This window comes from Capra hircus, chromosome 7 (assembly GCF_001704415.2).
Source record: "Capra hircus breed San Clemente chromosome 7, ASM170441v1, whole genome shotgun sequence".
NCBI lineage: Eukaryota > Metazoa > Chordata > Mammalia > Artiodactyla > Bovidae > Capra > Capra hircus.
Genome location: NC_030814.1, coordinates 96,362,095 through 96,387,547, shown reverse-complemented (window position 1 = coordinate 96,387,547; position 25,453 = coordinate 96,362,095). Strand labels below are relative to the sequence as shown.

At 40.8% G+C, this 25,453-nt stretch overlaps 1 protein-coding gene across 1 annotated transcript in view; it reads right to left on the bottom strand.

Moving 5' to 3' along the window:
* ADGRE2 (adhesion G protein-coupled receptor E2) overlaps window positions 1–25,453 on the bottom strand; it is a 49,693-nt gene that overhangs the window by 12,890 nt on the left and 11,350 nt on the right. The window contains exons 10-11 of the mRNA XM_018051678.1: window positions 1,125–1,191; window positions 752–843 (exon numbers count right to left, since the gene is read on the bottom strand). Of these exons, the coding sequence (XP_017907167.1) occupies window positions 752–843; window positions 1,125–1,191 (159 nt within the window). The remainder of the gene's footprint in view (window positions 1–751; window positions 844–1,124; window positions 1,192–25,453) is intronic.

The following is a 25,453-nucleotide window of genomic DNA, read 5'->3' as shown; positions in this document are numbered from 1 at the left end:
ATGCTCCACAATAGAAATGCCACTGAGGTCTAGAATGACATTTTGATTTGGATGGAAAGGGAAGTGACACTTCATAAGTGGCAAAAGCTTTATGGTCCTCTGTGGAGATACCTAATTTCATTCAACCAATGTTTCAGAGGAAGTACCATGCATCACACTCTGTGTTTGGTCCTGGGCATTAAACATCACAAAGGCGAGATTTCTATTTTCATAAAGCTCATGATCTACTCAAATGACTAATACAACAAAACAGTAAGATGCGTAATTTAGAAAAGATAATGGTAGAAATACAAAAGAAAGAGCATCAGATATGCACAAGATTTCCTGGAACAAAGCACTGCCTAAACCTCCTGGAAGATTTAATGTTCACTGGATTTTTACCAGGAAGAGGAGTGGGAGAGAGGTGAGAACGAGCTTGAAATGTGGGGTGTGAAAGTGTACTAGACTGTGGAAGTGGTCACAGATTCCTCTAAGTGCTTCATGGGAACATAATTGTTCTCTGCACATTTGTCATAGGACTGCTGACAAAGTCCAGAGAATGTTGCTGAGGAAGTCACAAGGTCACAAACTGCAATGAGAGATGGATTGAGAACACTACTGGGTCTGAACTTGCTGCTTTAGGACACTTCCATTCATTTTACTCTGGGTTTCCTTAGAAAACCTGAGAATGGACCCAAGCAACTGTTCAGGCGCATGCTTTCACTTTTGCAACCACACATCTGCAGGGCTGTCAGTCTCTTCTCCATCTTACCTCGTGTTCTGGAGGGTGGACACCTCACTGTTGAGGGAACAGAGTTTGCTTTTCAAAATCCAAAGGGTCATCAGAAAGAAAGCTAAATTGACCTTCAGGAAACCAGAAAAGATTTATTGAATAAAATTTCAGTCCATTGTCCAGCCTGTCCAACACCATTTCCACACTAAGTAGTTTCTATTTTTAACCATATTAGTGTGTTAAGTTTTAAGAATGGTCTTAGAAAATGGAACCAAACCCATGATAATCCAGGAATACTCCTGTTCTTGTCACCTCTGTCACCACCCCATGCCCACCCACCCCCCCACTTCTAGTTCTCCTGTTTAAATGATGCTTAGCTGAGTATTAAAGATGCTTTGATGTCATCACTCACAGAGAAGATGGCACAGACTGGTCCAAGGAAACCCCATTTAAATCCCTCTTCTGAGTGGAGCCAGCAGCTGAGAAGGGAGAGAATAAAAAATGCATTTGTGATCAAGAAGATGGTACATATTTATGATGGAATATTACTGAGTCAGAAAGAAACAAATAATGCCATCTGCAGTGACATGAATGGACCTAGAGATGATCATACTGAGTGAAGTAAGTCAGACAGAGAAAGACAAATATCATATGATATTGCTTATATGCAGCATCTTAAAAAAAGTGTATAAATGAGCCTATTTGCAAAAGAGAAATAAAGTCACAGATGTAGAAAACAAGCATATAGTCACCAAGTGTGAAAGGGGGGGGGATAAATTGGGTGACTGGGATTGACATATACATGCTACTATATTTAAAACAGATAACTAATAAGGACCTACTATAGAGTTAGGGTACTGTACTCAATGCTTTGTAATGACCTATATGTGAAAAGGGGCTGAATATATGTATATGGTAATTGATTCACTTTGCTGTACAGCAAAAACTAGCACAACATTGGAAATCAACTACATTCCAATGAGAATTAATTTTAAAATGAATTTGCATTGCATATTAGTGCATATATATGGAATCTAGAAAAATGGTACTGGTGAATTTATTTGTAGATCAGGAATAGAGATACAGGCATAGAGGACAGACTTGCAGACACAATGAGGGGTGAATGTGGGGTGAATTGAGAGAGCAGCATTGAAACGTATACATTACCATGTGTAAAATAGTGGGAAGTTGTTGCATAACACAGGGAGCTCAACCCAATGCCCTGTGACAACCTAGAGGCGTGGGATGGTGGTGGGTCGGAGGGAGTATCAAGAGGGGGAAATATATGCATATTTACGAATGATTCACATTGTTGTAAGGCAGAAACAAACAGGACACTGCAAGGCAATTATCCTCCAATTAAAAACAGATATTTAAAAAGTGACTCCCTCAAAAAATGTAAAAAATGCATTTATCCTTAGGGATCTATAATAATTATATAATTTACTCATTACTCTAAAAGTATTGAGTGTCTCTTTTTTGACAGGTTCTGTGATTGTCTCTGACAATACAGTGGTGAAGAGACTATACATGTAAATCCCATATTGGCAGGAGATACACAATTTAATGATAAAGAAGGGAGGTTATGACAATGTATCTTTGAATGTAATGCTCAGTTTTGGGTCTAAGGAAATAGATTGGTTAAAGAACATTCCCGAAGAAATCAAGTTTTAGTAGAAACAAGACCAATGAGTAGATGTTCTTGAGATAAACAGGGTTGAAGCAGGGAAGTCTGTAAATGTGCTAGTTTTTGAGAGTCCTCTAAACCTAACAGAGTTTTAAGAGCCTTTCTTGGATTATTCAATTTAATTTTTTATCTGCTGTAAAACTCATCCACTGCTTTTTAAAAAAAATTATGGTTTTATTGAGGTATGATTTCACATCCAATGAGATTTACGCATTAAAACTGTACAGTTCAGTGATCTCTGGATAGTCACAGAGTTGTGCAACCATCATCACAGTCTAACTTCAGAACACCTTCAACACCTCAAAAAGAAACTGCATTCACATTAGCATGAGGAAATCCTCATTCCCACTTCCATGCATCCCAACCCTGATCCTAGCCCTAGGGTACCATTAATCAACTTTCTGTCACTATGGATCTGCCTGTTCAGGGTACTCACATAAATGGAATCATACAGTATGTAGTCTTCTGCGACTAGATTCTTTCACTTAATGTTTTCAAGGTTTGTTCATGTTGCAACATGGTTTTATGGCTGAGAACTCATTTTTAGTTTTTCTTCATAGCTGAATGATATTCTATTATGCGGCTATGCTACATTTTGGTATGCCTTCATCAGCTGATAGACATTTATGTCATTCTCAGGCTTTGGGTATTCTGAATAATGTTGCAATGAATATTGATGTAATTTTTTGTGTGGATTTTCATATGTTTAGGATATACACCTAAGAGCGGAATTGCTGGGTCCTGTGGTACTTACATATCAAAACTTTCGAGAAACTGTCTTCTACAAGTGGTTGCACTAATTTCAACAAGCCATGTATGAGGGTTATAATTTTTCCATAACTTTTCATTTTTCATTTTTAAATTTTATTTTATTTAAAAAAGTTTTATTTTTACTTTATTTACTTTATAGTACTGTATTGGTTTTGCCAAACATTGACATGAATCCACCACGGGTGTACATGTGATCCCAAACATGAACCCCCCTCCCACCTCCCTCCCCACAACATCCCTCTGGGTCATCCCCGTGCACCAGCCCCAAGCATGCTGTATCCTGCATTGGACATAGACTGGTGATTCGATTCTTACATGATAGTATACATGTTTCAATGCCATTCTCCCAAATCATCCCACCCTCTCCCTCTCCCTCTGAGTCCAAAAGTCCGCTATACACATCTGTGTTTTTTTTGCTGTCTTGCATACAGGGTCATCATTGCCATCTTTCTAAATTCCATATATATGTGTTAGTATACTGTATTGGTGTTTTTCTTTCTGGCTTACTTCACTCTGTATAATCGGCTCCAGTTTCATCCATCTCATCAGAACTGATTCAAATGTATTCTTTTTAACGGCTGAGTAATATTCCATTGTGTATATGTACCACAGCTTTCTTATCCATTCATCTGCTGATGGACATCTAGGTTGTTTCCATGTCCTGGCTATTATAAACAGTGCTGCAATGAACATTGGGGTACATGTGTCTCTTTCAATTCTGGTTTCCTCAGTGTGTATGCCCAGCAGTGGGATTGCTGGGTCATATGGCAGTTCTATTTCCAGTTTTTTAAGGAATCTCCACAATGTTTTCCACAGTGGTTGTACTAGTTTGCATTCCTACCAACAGTGTAGGAGGGTTCCCTTTTCTCCACACCCTCTCCAGCATTTATTGCTTGCAGATTTTTGGATCGCAGACATTCTGAGTGGTGTGAAACCTCATTGTGGTTTTGATTTGCATTTCTGTAATAATGAGTGATGTTGAGCATCTTTTGATGTGTTTGTTAGCCATCCATATGTCTTCTTTGGAGAAATGTCTATTTAGTTCTTTGGCCCATTTTTTGACTGGGTCGTTTATTTTTCTGGAATTGAGTTGCATAAGTTGCTTGTATATTTTTGAGATTAGTTGATTGTCAGTTGTTTCATTTGCTATTATTTTCTCCCATTCAGAAGGCTATCTTTTCAGTCTTTAGTTCCTTTAATTATTTAAGTGAATGAGTATGAAGTGATGTGTCCTTTTGTGAGTTTTGATTTGTATTTTCCTAATGACTAATGATGTTGAACATCTTTTCATGCACTTATTGTCATTTACTTATCTTTGGAGAAATCTTTCTTCAAAATTAGTGTCCTTTTTTGGGGAATGGCAGCAAGTGGTAAATAATCTGCTTTCCAGATTAGGAGATGCAAGCAACTCAGGTTTGACCCAGGGTCAGGCAGATTCCCTGGGTATGCCAACCCATTCCAGTATTCTTGCCTGGGAAATCCATGGACAGAGGAGCCTGGAAGGCTACAGTCCATGGGGTTGCAAAGAGTTGGATACATCTTAGTGACTAAGCAAGCAGGCAAGGAATCACTGTTGAACTTGGTATTAGAGACAGAAATTCTGTTTTCAGAAGAACAATACTTGACATGAATATTTAAGCAGATTGAGGAGAGGGTCATAACTAGCAACCAGGCAGAAAAATTGAAGAGACAGACCTGGAGTCAAACCGAAAGACGACTTGGCCTTTCTGAGTCACAACCAAGAAAAGACCTACAAGTGAAAGGGAGCATGTCCAGGGCTTCTGGTTCAAGATGGAGGAGTAGAAGGATTCTGCTCATCTCCTCCTGCAAAAGCACCAAAATCACAACTAGCTGTTGAACAACCACAGACAGGAAGATGCTGGAACCTACCAAAGAAAGATACTCCATGCCCAAAGACAAAGAAGAAATGGCAGGAGATGGTAGGAGGGGCACATCACGATAAAATCAAATCCTATACCCACCTGGTGGGTAACCCACAAAGTGGAGAACAATAATACAAAAGATCACCCACCGTTGTGAAGGTTTGAAACCGCATGTCAGGCTTCTAGCCTGGGGACCCAACAAAGGAACTGAGAAGACTCAGGGAATCTTTCTGACTGGGAAGGCTAGCAGGATTTGATTACAAGACTTCCACAGAACTGGGGAAAACGGAGACTGTACTCTTGCAGGGCACAAACAAAACCTTGCATGCACCAAGACTCAAAGGAAAAGAGCAGTGACTCCACAGGAAACTGAACCAAAACTACCTGCTAGTGTTGGAGGGTATCCTGTGGAGGTGTGGGTCAGCAGGGGCTCATCACAGGGACAGAGGGGACTGGCAGCAGCTGTCTGGGAATGTCTCCTTTGGTGTAAACCCTCTTGGAGAAAGTAACCTGACCATAGAGCCCATAGACCTGAGGGTTGGGTCACCTCAGCCACAAAACTACCAGAGAGGAAGTGCAACCCCATCCATCAGCAGATAATTGGATTAAAGCTTTATTGAGTAAGGCCCTGCCCACCAAATCATGATCCAGGTTTTCCCACCACCAGTCCCTGCCAAGCTTACCCAAACCTCTTAGCCTCCTCCATCAGAGGACAGACAGAAGAAGCAAGAAGAACCACAGTCCCACAGCAACCAAGACAAAACCACACCACAGAAAGTTAATCAGCATGATAAAGCAGAAAGTTACATCCCAGTTGAAGGGGCAAGATAAAACGCCAGAAAAACAGCTAAATGATGTGGATGTAGGCAACAGTCCACAAAAAGTGTTCAGAATAATGATAATGAATATGATTCAGGATCTCGGGAAAATTATGGAGGGAAAGATTGAGAAGATACAAGAAATGTTACCAAAGACCTACAAGAACTAAAGAACAAAGAAGCAGAGATGACAAATACCCTAGAAGGAATCCCTAACAGAATAACTGAGGCAGAAGCATGGATAAATGACCTGGAGGACAGAATGGTAGAAATCACTGCCATAGAACAGAATATAGAAGAAAGCATGAAAAGAAATGCAGGCAGCCTAAGAGACCTCTGGGACATTAAAGGCATGAACATTCACATTATAGGGGTCACAGAAGGAGAAGAGAGAGATAAACGACCTGAGAAAATATTTGAAGAGATAATAGCTGAAAACTTCCCTAACATGGGAAAGAAAATAGTCAACCAAGTCTAAGAAGCACATTGAGTCCCAGGCAGGATAAACCCAAGGAGGAACACACTGAGACACGTGGTAATCAAACCGGCAAAAATTAAAGACAGAGATAAAATATTAAAAGCAACAAGGAAAAAATAGGAAATAACATACAAGGGAACTCTCATCAATCAGGCCATCAGCTGATTTCTCAACAGAAACGCTACAAGCCAGAAGGAAATGGTATGATGTATTTAGAGTGAGGAAAGAGAAGAATCTCTAATCAAGAATACTCTACCCAGCAAGACTCTCCTTCAGATTTGATGAAGTCAAATGCTTTCCAGACAACCAAAGTTAAGAGAATTCAGCACTACCAAACCAGCTATACAACAAATGGTAAAGGAACTTCTCTAGGCAGGAAACAGAAAAGGAAAAGCCCTACCTAGAGAAAATGCACGCAAAACAATTACGAAAATGGTAATAGGATCATATATATCGACAATTATCTGAAATGTAAATGGATTAATTGCACCAAACAAAAGACATAGACTGGCTGAGCAGATGAAAACATGTCCAGGTATATACTTCCACTTACCAAAGCACTCTGCTTGACCCCCCCAAATTGTATGTAATTATTTTATATTGTTAGCTTAATCATGTTCCCATTATGCCTTGCAGTTGTAATCATCTTTTATTTTTTGTCTGGCTATCAATAGTGAAAACTGATGAGCATCTACTCTGTGATTCTGTAACTATTAAATTGCCAACACCTGTTGGATCATAGAAAAAGCAAGAGCATTCCAGAGAAACATCTACTTCTGTTTCATTAACTACGCTAAATTCTTTGACTGTGTGGATCAACACAAACTGTGGAAAATTCTTAAAGAGAGGGGATTATCAGAACACCTTACCTGCTTCCTGAAAAATTTGTATGCAGGTCAAGAAGCAACAGTTAGAACCAGACATGGTACAACTGACTGGTTCCAAGTTGGGAAAGGAGTATTTTAAGGCTTGTGGGGAGCCAGTGTGAGGAATCCCGCCCGTGACAAGGTCATGAGGAAGGAAGCTGACATACACAAGGCATGCTCAGACTTCAGGGGCCCCTCTGGAAATTCCTAAGCATGTACCCCAACAAAAATCTGCCGGGTTTTGTGCTCTGCTTTTTCACTCTTCTGACATTCTCTGGAAAAAGTCAATTCAGGGCTTTAGTCTTCTGCATTTGAAAGAATGTTTCAATCCAAATACCCCTCTGATGGCTTTCTAGCCTGCCTGCAAGACTCATACAGCTGCGCGAGTGATTGTTTGAGGGCTCCTGACCACAGGAGGCACAGGAAGCTTAAAACATCCTAGGAATGTAGGGGCTTCCGAGGAGTCAAAATCTTTAGAATAGGACTGATTAAAAGTTTCATTTGTTGAGTCAGTGCTTGCTGCCAAAATTTCATATCCTTTAGTTTTAGATATAGTTGGTATATAGAAAAACAAGTAGTAGACCTCGTATTAGCAACATTAGATCTTTGAGTTAAGTACCTTCTTTGTTATAACTCACTGCGCCTTTGTTCTATAGAGATGTAACTTTAATGCTTTAAGGAGATGCAGATTAAAGAAAAACACTTCAGGGGAAACAAAATTAATATTCATTAAGGAAGAGAGCCAAAAAGTGTTAACAAGCCTCTTGGCCAGAAGATAATGTAAATCACCTGAGACCTTTTGTATACAAAATGATATACAGAAAGAGTCTGGGTTGCGAATGCCACATAATTTTGTGTTACCCATTGATCTCCATGTTTTATCAAAAGTATAAAAGGCCTTCTGAACAATAAAGGATTGGACCAGTTTCTCGGACTAGTCTCTGGGCCTGGTTTCTTGGGAATCTGGCCCCCCTCCCCGTGTCTCTCTCTCTCTTCTCTCTCTTTCCCTCCCTCTGCTCTGCTCTTGAATTTCAGGCTGAATTTCCACCTGGGGCGCGGAGGCCGCCAAGTCTACTTACTTGCTCTGGCTGTTAAGACCCGCGCGAAAGGGAGCCTAAGGCGAGGCACCCTTAGATATTCAAGCTAGTGCCGGTGGCCCAATGTAGATGGTGCAAATTCCTTGTCTGGAATTTTATTGGTCTTCCCCATAACCCAAACTATTCAGCCCTCTTCCTCCACTTAATCTTCCTACTACACTATTTCTTCCTAATCTAATCTTATATCAATCAATAAATAAGTTTTTCTCATGCCAACGCTGTCCACCCTTCGAATTCCCTGGATCCACCAGGGCTGGACCCCAGCAAAGGCTGAACATTGTCACCTTGCTTATTTAACTTATATGCAGAATACATCTAGTGAAATGCCGGACAGGATGAAGCACAAGCTGGATTCAAGACTGCAGGGAAAATTATCAATGACCTCAGATATGCAGGTGACACCACCCTTAGGGCAGAAGGCAAAGGGGAGCTAAAGAGCCTCTTGATGAAAGTGAAAGAGGAGAGAGAAAAGCTGACTTAAAACTCAACATTCAAAAACTAAGATCATGGCATCTGGTCCCAGCTGCTGCTGCTGTTGCTAAGTCGCTTCAGTCGTGCCCTACTCTGTGCAACCCCATAGATGGCAGCCCACCAGGCTCCCCCATCCCTGGGATTCTCCAGGCAAGAACGCTGGAGTGGGTTGCCATTTCTTTCTCCAGTGCATGAAAGTGAAAAGTGAAAGTGAAGTTGCTCAGTTGTGTCCAACTCCTAGTGACCCCATGGACTGCAGCCTTCCAGGCTCCTCCGTCCATGGAATTTTCCAGGCAAGAGTACTGGAGTGGGTTGCCATTGCCTTCTCCACTGGTCCCAGCACTTCATTGCAAATAGGTGGGAAAACAATGGATACAGTGACAAACTTTATTTTCTAGGGCTCAAAAATCACTGCAAATGTGATTGCACCCATTAAATTAAAAGACACTTGCTCCTTGGAAGAAAAGCTATGACCAACCTAGACAGCATATTCAAAAGCAGAGACATTACTTTGCCAACAAAGGTCCCTCTAGTCAAAGCTATTCTTTTTCCAGTAGTCATGTACATGTGAGTGTTGGACCATAAAGAAAGCTGAGCACCAAAGAACTGATGCTTTTGTATGGTGGTTTTGGAGAAGACTCTTCAGAATCCCTTGGACAGCAAGGAGATCCAACCAGTCCATCCTAAAGGAAATCAGTCCTGAATATTCATTGGAAGGACTGATGCTGAAGCTGAAACTCTAATACTTTGGCCATCTGATGTGAAGAACTGACTCATTTGAAAAGACCCTGATGCTGGGAAAGATTGAAGGCAGGAAGAGAAGGGGAAGACAGAAGATGAGATAGTTGAATGGCATCATTGACTCAGTGGACATGAATTTGAGCAAGCTCCAGGAGTTGAGGATGGACAGGAAGCCTGAAGTTGTGCAGTCCATGGCATCACAGAGTCAGTCATGACTGAGTGACTGAACTGAATGGAACTATTACTCACTTAGTATTATTGTATCATGATTGGTCAGCAGAAAAATTATAGACTTCTATATCACCCAAACTAGCATTTATTAAAAAAATCTGTAATCACTTTTTAAAGTCCATATATATATATCAAAATTATCTTGGAATATTTGGAAGATACAAATGCCCAGGTATTGCATATCTTTTCTTTTCTTTTCTTTTCTGCCAGAGCTCCAGATGTTTTTCTAATGAGCAGCCACATTTAAAAACAACTGGACCTTTTACTTTTATCTAGTTTGTTTCACTTTTTCTATTTCATATTCACAGCTCCCATTTCATTTAGTTTATGTTTTCCAATTTCTTCATTTCTTCTTTTTTATTTTTGACATTCTTTCTCAAGCGTTTATCAAGTGTAGTACAAAGGTTTGCTGCTGCTGCTGCTGCTGCTAAGTTGCTTCAGTCGTGTCTGACTCTGTGCGACCCCACAGACGGCAGCCCACCAGGCTCCCATCCCTGGGATTCTCCAGGCAAGAACTCTGGAGTGGGTTGCCATCTCCTCCTCCAGTGCATGAAAGTGAAAAGTGAAAGTGAAGTCCCTCAATCGAGTCTGACTCCTGGCAACCCCATGGACTGCAGTCTACCAGGCTCCTCCGTCCATGGGATTTGCCAGGCAAGAGTACTGGAGTGGGTTGCCATTGCCTTCTCTGACAAAAGGTTTAGTATGCATATATATAAATAATATGTGTGATATATATTTTCAAAAAATTAATTTTTGCCTAACTAAAAAATTTATGACATTTTGATTCCACTTGCTTGACTTAGTATGAATAGAATGGTAGATTTCTAATTTTAAAAAATGGATATGCAACAAGCAACAAAGGTTTACTGTATAGCACAGGGAACTGTAGTCAATATCTTGTATACTGGCCTATACTGGAAAATAATTTCAAAAATATTATATGTGTACATGTATAACTGAATCACACACACACAAAAGAATTATACTTTTGAAATTTAGTAATGTTTATCTTTTTGCCAGTTTTTCTAAATGTCCTATGGACACATAAGAATAACGTATAAGATTCAAACTTTTAAGTATATGTGTGTAGCATGTGATTAATATAAATGATATAAATATAAAGGTCGACACCAAAATCAGATTGATTTTATTCTTTGCAGCCAAAGATGGAGAAGCTCTATACAGTCAGTAAAAAGAGACTGGGAGCTGACTGTGGCTCAGATCATGAACTACTTATTGCCAAATTCAGACTGAAATTGAAGAAAGCGAAGAAAACCACTAGACCACTCAGATATGACCTAAATCAAATCCTTTATGACTGTACAGTGGAAGTGAGAAATAGATTTAAGGGACTAGATCTGATAGATAGAGTGCCTGATGAACTATGGAAGGAGGTTCATGACATTGTTCAGGAGACAGGAATCAAGGCCATCCCCAAGAAAAAGAAATGCAAAAAAGCAAAATGGCTGCCTGAGCAGGTCTTATAAATATCTGTGAAAAGAAGAGAAGTGAAAAGCAAAGGAGAGAAGGAAAGCTATACCCATTTGAATGCAGATTTCCAAAGACTAGCAAGGAGAGATAAGAAAGCCTTCCTCAGCGATCAGTGCAGAAAAATAGAGGAAAACAACAGAATGGGAAAGACTAGAAATCTCTTCACAAAAATTACAGATACCAAGGGAACATTTCATGCAAAGATGGGCACAATAAAGGACAGAAATGGCAAGGACCTAACAGAAGCAGAAGATACTAAGAAGAGGTGGCAAGAATACACAGAAGAACTGTACAAAAAAGGTCTTTGTGACCCAGATAATCACGATGGTGTGATCACTCACCTAGAGCCAGACATCTTGGAATGTGAAGTCAAGTGGGCCTTAGAAAGCATCACTACAAACAAAGCTAGTGGAGGTGATGGAATTCCAGTTGAGCTGTTTCAAATCCTGAAAGATGATGCTGTGAAAGTGCTGCACTCAATATGCCAGCAAGTTTGGAAAACTCAGCGGTGGCCACAGGACTGGAAAAGGTCAGTTTTCATTCCAATCGCAAAGAAAGGCATGCCAAAGAATGCTCAAACCACCGCACAATTGCATTCATCTCACACGCTAGTAAAGTAATGCTTAACATTCTCCAAGCCAGGCTTCAGCAATACATGAAGCGTGAACTTCCAGATGTTCAAGCTGGTTTTGGAAAAGGCAGAAGAACCAGAAGTCAAATTGCCAACATCTGCTGAATCATTGAAAAAGCAAGAGAGTTCCAGAAAAACATCTATTTCTGCTTTATTGACTACACTAAAGTTTTGACTATGTGGATCACAGGAAACTGTGGAAAATTCTGCAAGAGATGGGAATACCAGACCATCTGACCTGCCTCTTGAGAAACCTGCATAGGTCAGGAAGCAACAGTTAGAATGGGACATGAAACAACAGACTGGTTCCAAATAGGAAAAGGAGTACGTCAAGGCTGTATATTGTCACCCTGCTTATTTAACTTCTATGCAGAGTACATCATGAGAAACGCTGGGCTGGAGGAAGCACAAGCTGGAATCCAGATTGCCAGGAGAAATATCAATAACCTCAGGTACGCACATGACAGCACACTTATGGCAGAAATTGAAAGAGCCTCTTGGTGATAGTGAAAGAGGTGACTGAAAAAGTTGACTTAAAGCTCAAGATTCAGAAAACTAAGATCATGACATCCGGTCCCATCACTTCATGGCAGATAGATGGGGAAACAGTGGAAACAGTGGCTGACTTTATTTTTGGGGGCTCCAAAATCACTGCAGATAGTGATTACAGCCATGGAATTAAAAGACGCTTACTCTTTGGAAGGAAAGTTATGACCAACCTAGACAGCATATTGAAAAGCAGAGACATTACTTTGCCAACAAAGGTCCATCTTGTCAAGGCTATGGTTTTTCCAGTGGTCATGTATGGATGTGAGATTTGACTATAAAGAAAGCTGAGCGCTGAAGAATTGATGCTTTTGAACTGTGATGTTGGAGAAGACTCTTGAGATTCCCTTGGACTGCCAGGAGATCCAACCAGTCCATCCTAAAGGAGATCAGTCCTGGGTGTTCATTGGAAGGACTGACATTGAAGCTGAAACTCCAATACTTTGGCCACCTGATGTGAAGAGCTGACTCATTGGAAAAGACCCTGATGCTGGGAAAGATTGAGGGCAGGAGGAGAAGAGGACGACAGAGGATGAGATGGTTGGATGGCAGCAACGACTCGATGGACATGGGTTTGAATGAACTCCGGGAGTTGGTGATAGACAGGGAGGTCTGGTGTGCTGCGGTTCATGGGGTCGCAAAGAGTCGGACATGACTGAGCGACTGAACTGAACTGAACTATTTAAATTATTAAGACATCGTTCAAGATGCTGCTCTATTATTTTTTATGCAATTGATAAAATGTTCTCAGAGAAATATTAATATGTCTCACTATAATTGGCTCAGAAGATAAAGCGTCTGCCTGCAGTGCAGGAGACCTGGGTTCAATCCCTGATCGGGAAGATCCCCTGGAGAAGGAAATGGCAACCCACTCCAGTACTCTTGCCTGGAAAATTCCATGGACAGAGGAGCCTGATAGGATATAGTCCATGGGGTCTCGAAGAGTTGGACACGACTGAGCGACTTCGCTTTCACTATAATTCTATATTTTTTGTTTTTCTTTATATTTCTTTTGATTTTTGCTTTATATGTTTTTGTTTCTTTGTTGATAAGGTGTCTTTGTGAATTGTACCTTTTATCATTAAAATATTAATCTTTGTTTCATTTAAAATAAATAAATTAAAAAAAAATGAGCATGTCCTCAGAGACTGATGGGTTAATTTGTCTCAGATTCCAGCACTGTCAAGTCTGGAGCGAGAGGCTGTTCCCTCTATGAGCCTGGAGAGTGAACCCATCCTGGGATATTTTGTGTGGGGAATGTGGGTGGAGAGTCATGACTTGGCAGGGGAGGTTCTTATGGGGCCTTAGGACTTTCTCCTCTCCCAACTCCCAAAGGCGTGTCCATTGTTAATTTGAGTTACTTGTCTTTTCTTGTTGAGTTATTCAATTTAATTTTAACAACAGTGAAAAGCAGAAGTTGTCTTATAGAGTAACTGATTAGAAACTGAAGCCTAGAGAACTTAAGTCTATTGCTCAAGGTTTTACAGATAGAAATCACTCTTGGTCTTACATTATGGTAAACTAGAGAGTGAGACATTCTAGAACAACAGAGAGCATGGTGGGACATTTCAGGAAAATATAGCAGCTGCTGAGAAGAATGAAGTACACTTCATTGCATTAAGCATGAAAAAGCCGAAGTATTCAAGGATTCCTGGAGAGAGCTCAGTTGACACTGATAAACATCAACTTTAGCAGCATGATATGGTTAAGCGTGCACGTTCTGGGTGAATGACTTCCTGAACAGGAGATTGACGACCTTGGTAAAATTGAACTCCTCCTAAAAACATCAAAATAGAAGCAAAACAACTAAAACCAACCATTTCAAAACTCTGGCAGTTATCCAAGGCCACAGAACAAACTGAAAATCGTTGATCCAGGAGAAACTGTGGAACCTCAATACGATGGGGAAAAACGTCTGTAATGTTTCCCTTTGCACTATTTCCATTCCATCTCTCCCCAGCTAAGTGGTGCAGCAGCGGAAAGCTAAGAGCATTGCAGGCAGTAAAGATGTGTGACTGTTTTTGGAACTTCGTTAAAAGCATCATCATTATACCCAGAGCACAGTCAATATCTTTTTCTGACCTTTTAGCTCCCTGGGAACTCTTTTTTTAAAAAACTGTTTATTTTTAATTGAAGGATAATTGCTTTACACTATTGTGTTAGTTTTTGTCATATATCAACATGAACCAGCTGTCGACAAAAAAAAAAAAAAAGAGATGTTTAACTTGAGAGTTGCAAGTTTAGTTTTATTTGGGGCAAAATGAGGACTGCAGCCTGGGGGGGAGGGGCAGCATCTCAGATAGCTCTGAGAGACTGCTCCAAAGCAGCAGTGGGGGAAAATCATTATATAAGGTTTTGGTGAAGAGGGAGTTTAATGCCACGAAGCACTCATTTTACAAAAGGCTTTTGTTAGTCATGAGGATGTCACCATGAAGGGATTTAGTGCTTCTCTCTAGATGAGAAGCACTAAATGAGGAGATGCAAGGATTGAGATCATAAAATCTGTTCCTAAAAACATCCAACTATCTAAAGACCTGTCTCACCAGATTCCCTGGAGCACAGAGTGCCTCACTCCACCCTAAACTCCCTCAGGGATTGTTGAAGGTCAATACTATAGTGCATGGGTTTCCATCTCCATAGAGGCAGATGGCAAATGCCTTTTTTGTTCAGTCATTAGCAATGCTCTTGGTAAGTGCCGAATTGTAGTTGACACAGCCATAGGTATACCTATCACCTGTCCCTCTTGAACCTCTCTCCCACCCCATCCCACCCCTCTAGGTTGTTACAGAGCCCTGATTTGAGATCCCTGAGCCCCACAGCCAATTCCCACTGAGTATCTATTTTACATATGGTAATGTATAACTGAGATCAAACTGCCAACATCCGCTGGATCATGGAAAAAGCAAGAGAGTTCCAGAAAAACATCTATTTCTGCTTTATTGACTATGCCAAAGCCTTTGACTGTGTGGATCACAATCAACTGTGGAAAATTCTGAAAGAGTTGGGAATACCAAACCACCTAACCTGCCTCTTGAGAAATCTGTATGCAGGTCAGGAAGCAACAGTTAGAACTGGACATGGAACAACAGACTGGTTCCAAATAGGAAAAGTGCTATGTCAAGGCTGTCTATTGTCACCCTGCTTATTTAACTTCTATGCAGAGTACATGATGAGAAACGCTGGACTGGAAGAAACACAAGCTGGAATCAAGATTGCCGGGAGAAATATCAATCACCTCAGATATGCAGATGACACCACCCTTATGGCAGAAAGTGAAGAGGAACTAAAAAGCCTCTTGATGAAAGTGAAAGAGGAGAGTGAAAAAGTTGGCTTAAAGCTCAACATTCAGAAAATGAAGATCATGGCATCCGGTCCCATCGCTTCATGGGAAATAGATGGGGAAACATGGGAAACAGTGTCAGACTTTATTTTTTGGGCTCCAAAATCACTGCAGATGGTGACTGCAGCCATGAAATTACAAGATGCTTACTCCCTGGAAGAAAAGTTATGACCAACCTAGATAGTATATTCAAAAGCAGAGACATTACTTTGCCGACTGAGGTCCGTCTAGTCAAGGCTATGGTTTTTCCAGTGGTCATGTATGGATGTGAGAGTTGGACTGTGAAAAAGGCTGAGCGCCAAAGAATTGATGCTTTTGAACTGTGGTGTTGGAGAAGACTCTTGAGAGTCCCTTGGACTGCAAGGAGATCCAACCAGTCCATTCTGAAGGAGATCAGCCCTGGGATTTCTTTGGAAGGAATGATGCTAAAGCTGAAACTCCAGTACTTTGGCCACCTCATGAGAAGAGTTGACTCATTGGAAAAGACTCTGACGCTGGGAGGGATTGGGGGCAGGAGGAGAAAGGGACGACCGAGGATGAGATGGCTGGATGGCATCATGGACTTGATGGACGTGAGTCTGAGTGAACTCCGGGAGATGGTGATGGACAGGGAGGCCCGGCGTGCTGCGATTCATGGGGTTGCAAAGAGTCAGACACGACTGAGCGACTGAACTGAACTGAACTAAATGTGTATGTTTCCATGTTGCACCCTCCATACATCCCACCCTCGCCTCCTTCCTCCCAACACCATCCATAAGTCTGTTCTCTGCGTCTGTGTCCCCACTGCTGTTTAGTCACTCAGTCATGCCGGACTGTTTGTGATGCCCTGGACTGTAGCCCACAAGGCTCCTCTGTCCATGCAATTTAGAATGCTAGAATACTGGAGAGGGTTGCAGTTTCCTTCTCCGGGGGATCTTCCTGACTGAGGGATTGAACCTGTGTCTCCTTTATTGGGAGGCAGATTCTGGGAAGCCATTGGTGCCCTGAAAATAGGTTCATCCGTACCACCTTTCTAGATTCCATGTATATGTGTTAATATATGATCTTTGTTTTCTCTTTCTGACTCACTTCACTCTGTATACCAGGTTCTAGGTCCATCCACCTCACTAGCACTGACTCACATACATTCCTTATCACGACTGAGTAATATGCTACTGTGTATATGTACCACAGCTTCTTTATCCTTTCATCTGTTGATGGACATCAGATCGCTTCCGTGTTCTAGCTACTGTAAATAGTGCTGCAATGAACAGTGGGGTACATTTATTTCTTCAATTTTGGCTCCCTGAGAGCTCTTTAGTCTCCAAATTTGGTGGTTTTTTGATTTGGGTAACAGCTCATCTTAGTGAGGGACATAACAAAAGCCCACCTTTCGGATATTACCAAAATAATACAAAGTACTGTCACATCTCCAGTTTCCCAAAGATATGATCTCAGGTGCACTCAACTAGATTGTGAATTTAAAAGGAAGTACTGGAGAAAATCAGGGACATGGGGAATTTTGAAAAGCTCTGACATATTCTCAGAAATCCTTGGATGCACAAGGATATGCTCATTCTCAGTGAAGACCTGAGAAAGAAGACAACAGTCTCTCATCTCTGGCTGATCTTGAGGCTTGTGCAGTCAGGAAGTGAAAGCCCAGACTGTTAGGTAATCTTCCTGAAGTCTGAAGGTGTGGCTTTTCACTCAGATGCCTTTGTGGAAGTGTGCGAAATATATAGGCAAGGCATTTAAGGAAATCTTATGGCCAAACACTGTTTGGCCACTAGATTATACTGAACCAGATATGAGCTCCTAGGCACCTAGAACTAAAAAATAAAAATAAGAACCTAAACTAGAACTCAAAGGCCACACACTGCAGGCAATGATCAATACACAGAAGTAGTCTAGGAATGTCATTAAACTATTAAACAAACAGCAGCAAACTGAAAACAGGAAACCTTGGAAGGCAGAGGGATCTGATAGCTGGAGTGTTCCAATGTATTATCTAAAACATCTAGTTTTAAACAATAACTATAATATCCCTGTTGGCTCAGGTGCTAAAGAATCTGCCTGCAGTGCAGAAGACCTGGGTTCGATACTTGGGTTGGGGAGATCCCCTGGAGAAGTGAACCGCTACCCACCCCAGTATTCTGGCATGGAGAGTTCCATGGATTCTATAGTCCGTGGGGTTGAAAGAGATGGTCATGACTGAGACTTACTTCTAAGCAACATACAAAGAAACAGGAAAATATGCTACATACAGAGGAAGAAAAAAAAGGGAAGTGTCTCTGAGAGGCACAGATAAAGAGGAGGTGGTACGTATACACAATGGAATACTATTCTGTCACAAATATAATGAAATTGCGCCATTTGCAGCAACATGGCTGCAACTAGCAATGATCACACTGGAGAAGTCAGTCAGACAGAGAAAGATAAATACCATATGATCACTTATCTATGGAATCTAAAATATGATGCAAATGAACCTATCTATGAAACGGATACAGACTCGTGGACGAAGTGGCCAGACTTGTGGTTGCCAAGGGGAGGGAGTTGGGGGAGGGATGCAAAGGGAGGTCCAGGTTAGCAGATGTAAGTGATTACATGTGGAATGGATAAACAACAAGGCCCTGTTGCGTAGCACACAGAACTTTGTTCAATATCCTATTGAAAAAAGCAGATGGCTGATAAACACATGAAAAGATGCTCAACATCACTCATTATTAGAGGAATGCAAATCAAAACTACAGTGAGGTATCAACTCACACTGGTCAGAATTCAGTTCAGTTGAGTTCAGTTCAGTTGCTCAGTCATGTCTGAATCGCAGCACACCAGGCCTCCCTGTCCATCACCAACTTCTGGAGTTCGCTCAAACTCATGTCTATCGAGTCAGTGATGTCATCCAGCCATCTCATCCTCTGTCGTCCCCTTCTCCTGCCCCCAATCTCTCCCAGCATCAGAGTCTTTTCCAAGGAGTCAACTCTTTGCATGAGGTGGCCAAAGTATTGGAGTTTCAGCTTTAGCATCAGTCCTTCCAAAGAACACCCAGGACTGATCTCCTTTAGAATGGACTGGTTGGATCTCCTTGCAGTCCAAGGGACTCTCAAGAGTCTTCTCCAACACCACAGTTCAAAAGCATCAGTTCTTCCATGCTCAGCTTTCTTCACAGTCCAACTCTCACATCCATACATGACCACTGGAAAAACCATAGCCTTGACTAGACAGACTTTTGTTGGCAAAGTAATGTCTCTGCTTTTGAATATGCTATCTAGGTTGGTCATAACTTTTCTTCCAAGGAGTAAGTGTCTTTTAATTTCATGGCTGCAATCATCATCTGCAGTGACTTTGGCCCCCCCCTCCCCCCAATTAAGTCTGACACTGTTTCCCCTGTTTCCTCATCTATTTCCCATGAAGTGATGGACTGGATGCCATGATCTTCATTTTCTGAATGTTGAGCTTTAAGCCAACTTTTTCACTCTCCTCTTTCACTTTCATCAAGAGGCGTTTTAGCTCCTCTTCACTTTCTGCCATAAGGGTGGTGTCATCCGCATATCTGAGGTTATTGATATTTCTCCTGGCAATCTGGATTCCAGCCTGTATTTCTTCCAGCCCAGCGTTTCTAATGATGTACTCTGCAAAGAAGTTAAATAAGCAGGGTGACAATACAGAGCCTTGACGTACTCCTTTTCCTATTTGGAACCAGTCTGTTGTTCCATGTCCCGTTCTAACTGTTGCTTCCTGACCTGCATACAGGTTTCTCAAGAGGCAGATCAGGTGGTCTGGTATTCCCATCTCTTGCAGAATTTTCCAGAGTTTATTGTGATCCACACAGTCAAAGGCTTTGGCATAGTCAATAAAGCAGAAATAGATGTTTTTCTGGAACTCTCTTGCTTTTTCGATGATTCAGCGGATGTTGAGAATTTGATCTCTGGTTCTTCTGCCATTTCTAAAACCAGCTTGAACATTTGGAAGTTCATGATTGATATATTGCTGAAGCCTGGTTTGGAGAATTTTGAGCATTACTTTACTAGCATATGAAATGAGTGCAATTGTGCAGTAGTTTGAGCATTCTTTGGCATTGCCTTTCTTAGGGATTGGAATGAAAACTGACCTTTTCCAGTCCTGTGGCCACTGCTGAGTTTTCCTAACTTGCTGGCATATTGAGTGCAGCACTTTCACAGCATCATCTTTCAGGATTTGAAATAGCTCAACTGGAATTCCATCACCTCCACTAGCTTTGTTCGTAGTGATGCTTTCTAAGGCCCACTTGACTTCACATTCCGAGACATCTGGGTCTAGGTGAGTGATCACACCATCGTGGTTATCTGGGTCGTGAAGATCTTTTTTGTACAGTTCTTCTGTGTATTCTTGCCACCTCTTCTTAGTATCTTCTGCTTCTGTTAGATCCCGACCATTTCTGTCCTTTATTGTGCCCATCTTTGCATGAAATGTTCCCTTGGTATCTCTAATTTTCTTCAAGAGAACTCCAGTCTTTCCCATTCTGTTGTTTTCCTCTCTTTCTTTGCATTGATTGCTGAGGAAGGCTTTCTTATCTCTCCTTGCTGTTCTTTGGAATTCTGCATTCAGATGCTTATATCTTTCCTTTTCTCCTTTGCTTTTCGCCTCTCTTCTTTTCACAGCTGTTTGTAAGGCTTCCTCAGATAGCCATTTTGCTTTTTTGCATTTCTTTTCCATGGGAATGGTCTTGATCCCTGTCTCCCGTACAATGTCACGAACCTCATTCCATAGTTCATCAGGCACTCTATCAGATCTAGTCCCTTAAATCTATTTCTCACTTCCACTGTATATTCATAAGGGATTTGATTTAGGTCATACCTCAAAGGTCTAGTGGTTTTCCCTACCTTCTTCAGTTTTAGTCTGAATTTGGCAATAAGGAGTTCATGATCTGAGCCACAGTCAGCTCCTGGTCTTGTTTTGCTGACTGTATAGAGCTTCTCCATCTTTGGCTGCAAAGAGTATAATCAATCTGATTTCAGTGTTGACCATCTGCGATGTCCATATGTAGAGTCTTCTCTTGTGTTATTGGAAGAAGGTGTTTGCTATGAGCACTTCGTTCTCTTGGCAAAACTCTATTAGCTTTTGCCCTGCTTCATTCAGTATTCCAAGGCCAAATTTGCCCATTACCCCAGGTGTTTCTTGACTTCCTACTTTTGCATTCCATTCCCCTATAATGAAAAGGACATCTTTTTTGGGTTAGTTCTAAAAGATCTCATAAGTCTTCACAGAACCGTTCAACTTCAGCTTCTTCAGCATTACTGGTTGGGGCATAGGTTGGATTACTGTGATATTGAATGGTTTGCCTTAGAAACAAACAGAGATCATTCTGTCGTTTTTGAGATTGCATCCAAGTACTGCATTTTGGACTCTTTTGTTGACCATGATGGCTACTCCATTTCTTCTAAAGGATTCCTGCCCACAGTAATAGATATAATGTTCATCTGAATTAAATTCATAGCCATCATCAAAAAATCTACAAACAATAAATGCTGGAGAGGGTGTGGGGAAAAAGGAACGTTCTTGCACTGTTGATGAGAACGTAAATTGATACAGACACTATGGAGAATGGTATGGAGATTCCTTAAAAATCTAGGGTTAAAAAAAAAACATATGACCGAGCAATCTCACTACTGTGCAATTACCCTGAGAAAACCATAATTAAAAAAACACACGTACCCCAGTGTTTACTGCAGTGCTATTTACAATAGCCAAGCCATGGAAACAACCTAGATATCCACTGACAGCTGAATAGATAAAGAAGTTGTGGTATATATATACAATGGAATCTTACTCAGATGTAAAAAAGAACGAATTTGAATTAGTTGTCAGGAGGTGGATGAACCTAGAGACTGTTACCCAGAGTGAAGTAAGTCAAAAAGAGAAAACCTATATCATATAGAAATGTGGTTATATGGAATCTAGAAAAATAGTACTGATGGAGCTATTTGCAGGGAAGGAATGGAGGTGCAGACGTGGAGAATGGAATTGTGGATACAGTGAGGGAAGAGCAACGTAGGACGAACTGAGAAAATGACATTGACATATATACACCACCATGTGTACAACAAATGGCTGATAAGAAGTTGTTGTATAATACAGGGAGCCCAGCCTGGTGCTCTGTGATGACCTGGAGGGGTGGGATGGGGGGAAGGGAGGGAGACTCAAGGGGGTGCGATATATATGTATGTAATTATGGCTGATTCACCCTGTTGTATGGCATAAACCAACACAACATTGTAAAGCAATTAGCCTCCAATTTAAAAAAATGCATACTTGAAAAGACTATTTCAATTTCAATATGAAAACTGAATATTTAATTCAATATTTAATTTCAAAAACGAAATTAAAAAGACTGTATATGCATATGTTCATATATAACTGAATCAGTGTTATATCAGTTGAACAGAAGAAATTAACATGACATTGTAAATCAACTATATTTCAGTTTAAAAATAAACCAAAGAAATTATGAAATACTTGATATAGGCCAGTAATTAATATAATACCCTTTGGGAGGATGTGACTTTTTATTCCGAGAAGAGTGAAAATCATTTTCACTTAAGATGGATGACTGCATCCCATCAGGTAGAAACAAAATCTATATCACTGTTGATGATGGATATGTGGATATCTTCTTCAAATATGTGTCGAAATATGTACATAGTTCTAAGGAGCCCAAGGAGTGGATTCTAGAACTTACTAACTTTTTGCCTGTTGACTGCAATAACATCCTGCTTTGTTCTGCTTTGCAGTTTCATTTGAGCCTATAGACATTTCTTCCTTGAGAGCTGGATTCCTGTCACGACTTTATGATAATCCAATGCCATTTTTTTCTGAAAGGCATTACCTGGTATTTTGAATGCCAATATTAATAAAATCAAAATTTCCAAAAGAGGTAAAATATTTGAACATGTGTTTCTCTAAAGACAATATGCAAATGGTCAATAAGCAGGTGAAAAGATGCTTAACATCAATAGACATTGGAGAAATCGCAAATTGAAACCACAGTGAAATTTGACTCCATTCTCATTAGGATAGCTAAATTTTTACTATTATTTTTATTATTATTATCTTTTTACAGTTCCTTTTTATTTATTTCTTGAAACTGCCCTTATTGCAGGTTTCTCATGGGTGAAATATGGAACTGAGCAGACTCTTTTTTCTACAAAATTATGGCATAAACTTGCTCAATTTTCTATCTTATTTCTAATAAAACTTACAGGTGCACAGAAAAGGGAACCCTCTTACACTGTTGGTGGGAATGCAAACTACTACAGCCACTATGGAGAACACTGTGGAGATTCCTTAAAAAACTGGAAATAGAACTGCCTTATGACCCAGCAATCCCACAGTTGGGCATACACACCAAGGAAACCAGAAATGAAAGACACATGTTCTCCAATGTTCATCGCAGCACTGTTTGTAATAGCCAGGACATGGAAACCACCTAGATGTCTATTAGCAGATGAATGGATAAGAAAGCTGTACATATACATAATGGAGTATTACTCAGCCATTAAAAAGAATTCATTTGAATCAGTTCTAATGAGATGGATGAAACTGGAGCTGATTATACAGAGTGAAGTAAGCCAGAAAGAAAAACACCAATACAGTATACTAACACATATATACCCCTCATCCAAGGTAAGGAAGAGCGGCTGTGCTTTGCTGGAGCAGCTGTGAAGAGATACCCCACTCCCAAGGTAAAAGAAACCCAAGTAAGATGGTAGGTGTTGTAGGAGGGCATCAGAGGGCAGACACACCGAAACCATATTCACAGGAAACTAGTCAATCTAATCACACTAGGACCACAGCCTTGTCTAACTCAATGAAACCAAGCCATGCCCGCCGGGCAACTCAAGATGAGTGGGTCATGTTGGAGAGGTCTGACAGAATGTGGACCACTGGAGAAGGGAATGGCAAGCCACTTCAGTATTCTTGCCTTGAGAACCCCATGAACAATATGAAAAGGCAAAATGATAGGATACTGAAAGAGCAACTCCCCAGGTCATTAGGTGCCCAGGATGCTACTGGAGATCAGTGGAGAAATAACTCCAGAAAGAAGGAAGGGATGGAGCCAAAGCAAAAACAATACCCAGTTGTGGATGTGACTGGTGATAGAAGCAAGATCTGATGCTGTGAAGAGCAATATTGCATAGGAACCTAGAATGTCAGGTCCATGAATCAAGGCAAATTGGAAGTGGTCAAACAGGAGATGGCAAGGGTGAATGTTGACATTCTAGGAATCAGCAAACTAAAACGGACTGGAATGGGTGAATTTAACTCAGATGACCATTATATCTACTACTGCGGGTGGGAATCCCTCAGAAGAAATGGAGTAGCCATCATGGTCAACAAGAGAGTCCAAAATGCAGTACTTGGATGCAATCTCAAAAATGACAGAATGATCTCTGTTCATCTCCAAGGCAAGCCATTCAATACCACAGTAATCCAAGCCTATGCCCCAATCAGTAATGCTGAAGAAGCTGAAGTTGAACGGTTCTATGAAGACCTACAAGACCTTTTAGAACTAACACCCAAAAAAGATGTCCTTTTCATTATAGGGGACTGGAATGCAAAAGTAGGAAGTCAAGAAACACCTGGAGTAACAGGCAAATTTGGCCTTGGAATGTGGAATGAAGCAGGGCAAAGGCTAATAGAGTTTTGCCAAGAAAATGCACTGGTCATAGCAAAAACCCTCTTCCAACAACACAAGAGAAGACTCTACACGTGGACATCACCAGATGGTCAACACCGAAATCAGACTGATTATATTCTTTGCAGCCAAAGATGGAGAAGCTCTATACAGCCAACAAAAACAAGACCAGGAGCTGACTGTGGCTCAGATCGTGAACTGCTTATTACCAAATTCAGACTCAAATAGAAGAAAGTAGGGAAAACTGCTAGACCATTCAGGTATGACCTAAATCAAATCCCTTATGATTATACAGTGGAAGTGAGAAATAGATTTAAGGGTCTAGATCTGATAGACAGAGTGCCTGATGAACTATGGACGGAGGTTCACGACATTGTACAGGAGACAGGGATCAAGACCATCCCCATGGAAAAGAAATGCAAAAAAGCAAAATGGCTGTCTGGGAAGGCCTTACTAATAGCTGTGAAATGAGGAGAGGTGAAAAGCAAAGGAGAAAAGGAAAGATAAAGGCCTCTGAATGCAGAGTTCCAGAGAATAGCAAGAAGAGATAAGAAAGCCTTCTTCAGCGATCAATGCAAAGAAAGAGAGGAAAAGAACATAATGGGAAAGACTAGAGATCTCTTCAAGAAAATTAGAGATACCAAGGGAACATTTCATGCAAAGATGGGCTCGATAAAGGACAGAAATGATAGGGACCTAACAGAAGCAGAAGATATTAAGAAGAGGTGGCAAGAATACACAGAACTGTACAAAAAAGATCTTCATGACCCAGATAATCATAATGATGTAATCACTAATCTAGAGCCAGACATCTTGGAATGTGAAGTCAAGTGGGCCTCGGAAAGCATCACTATGAACAAAGCTAGTGGAGGTGATGGAATTCCAGTTGAGCTGTTTCAAATCCTGAAAGATGATGCTATGAAAGTGCTGCACTCAATATGCCAGCAAATTTGGAAAACTCAGCAGTGGCCACAGGACTGGAAAAGGTCAGTTTTCATTTCAATTCCAAAGAAAGGCAATGCAAAAGAATGCTC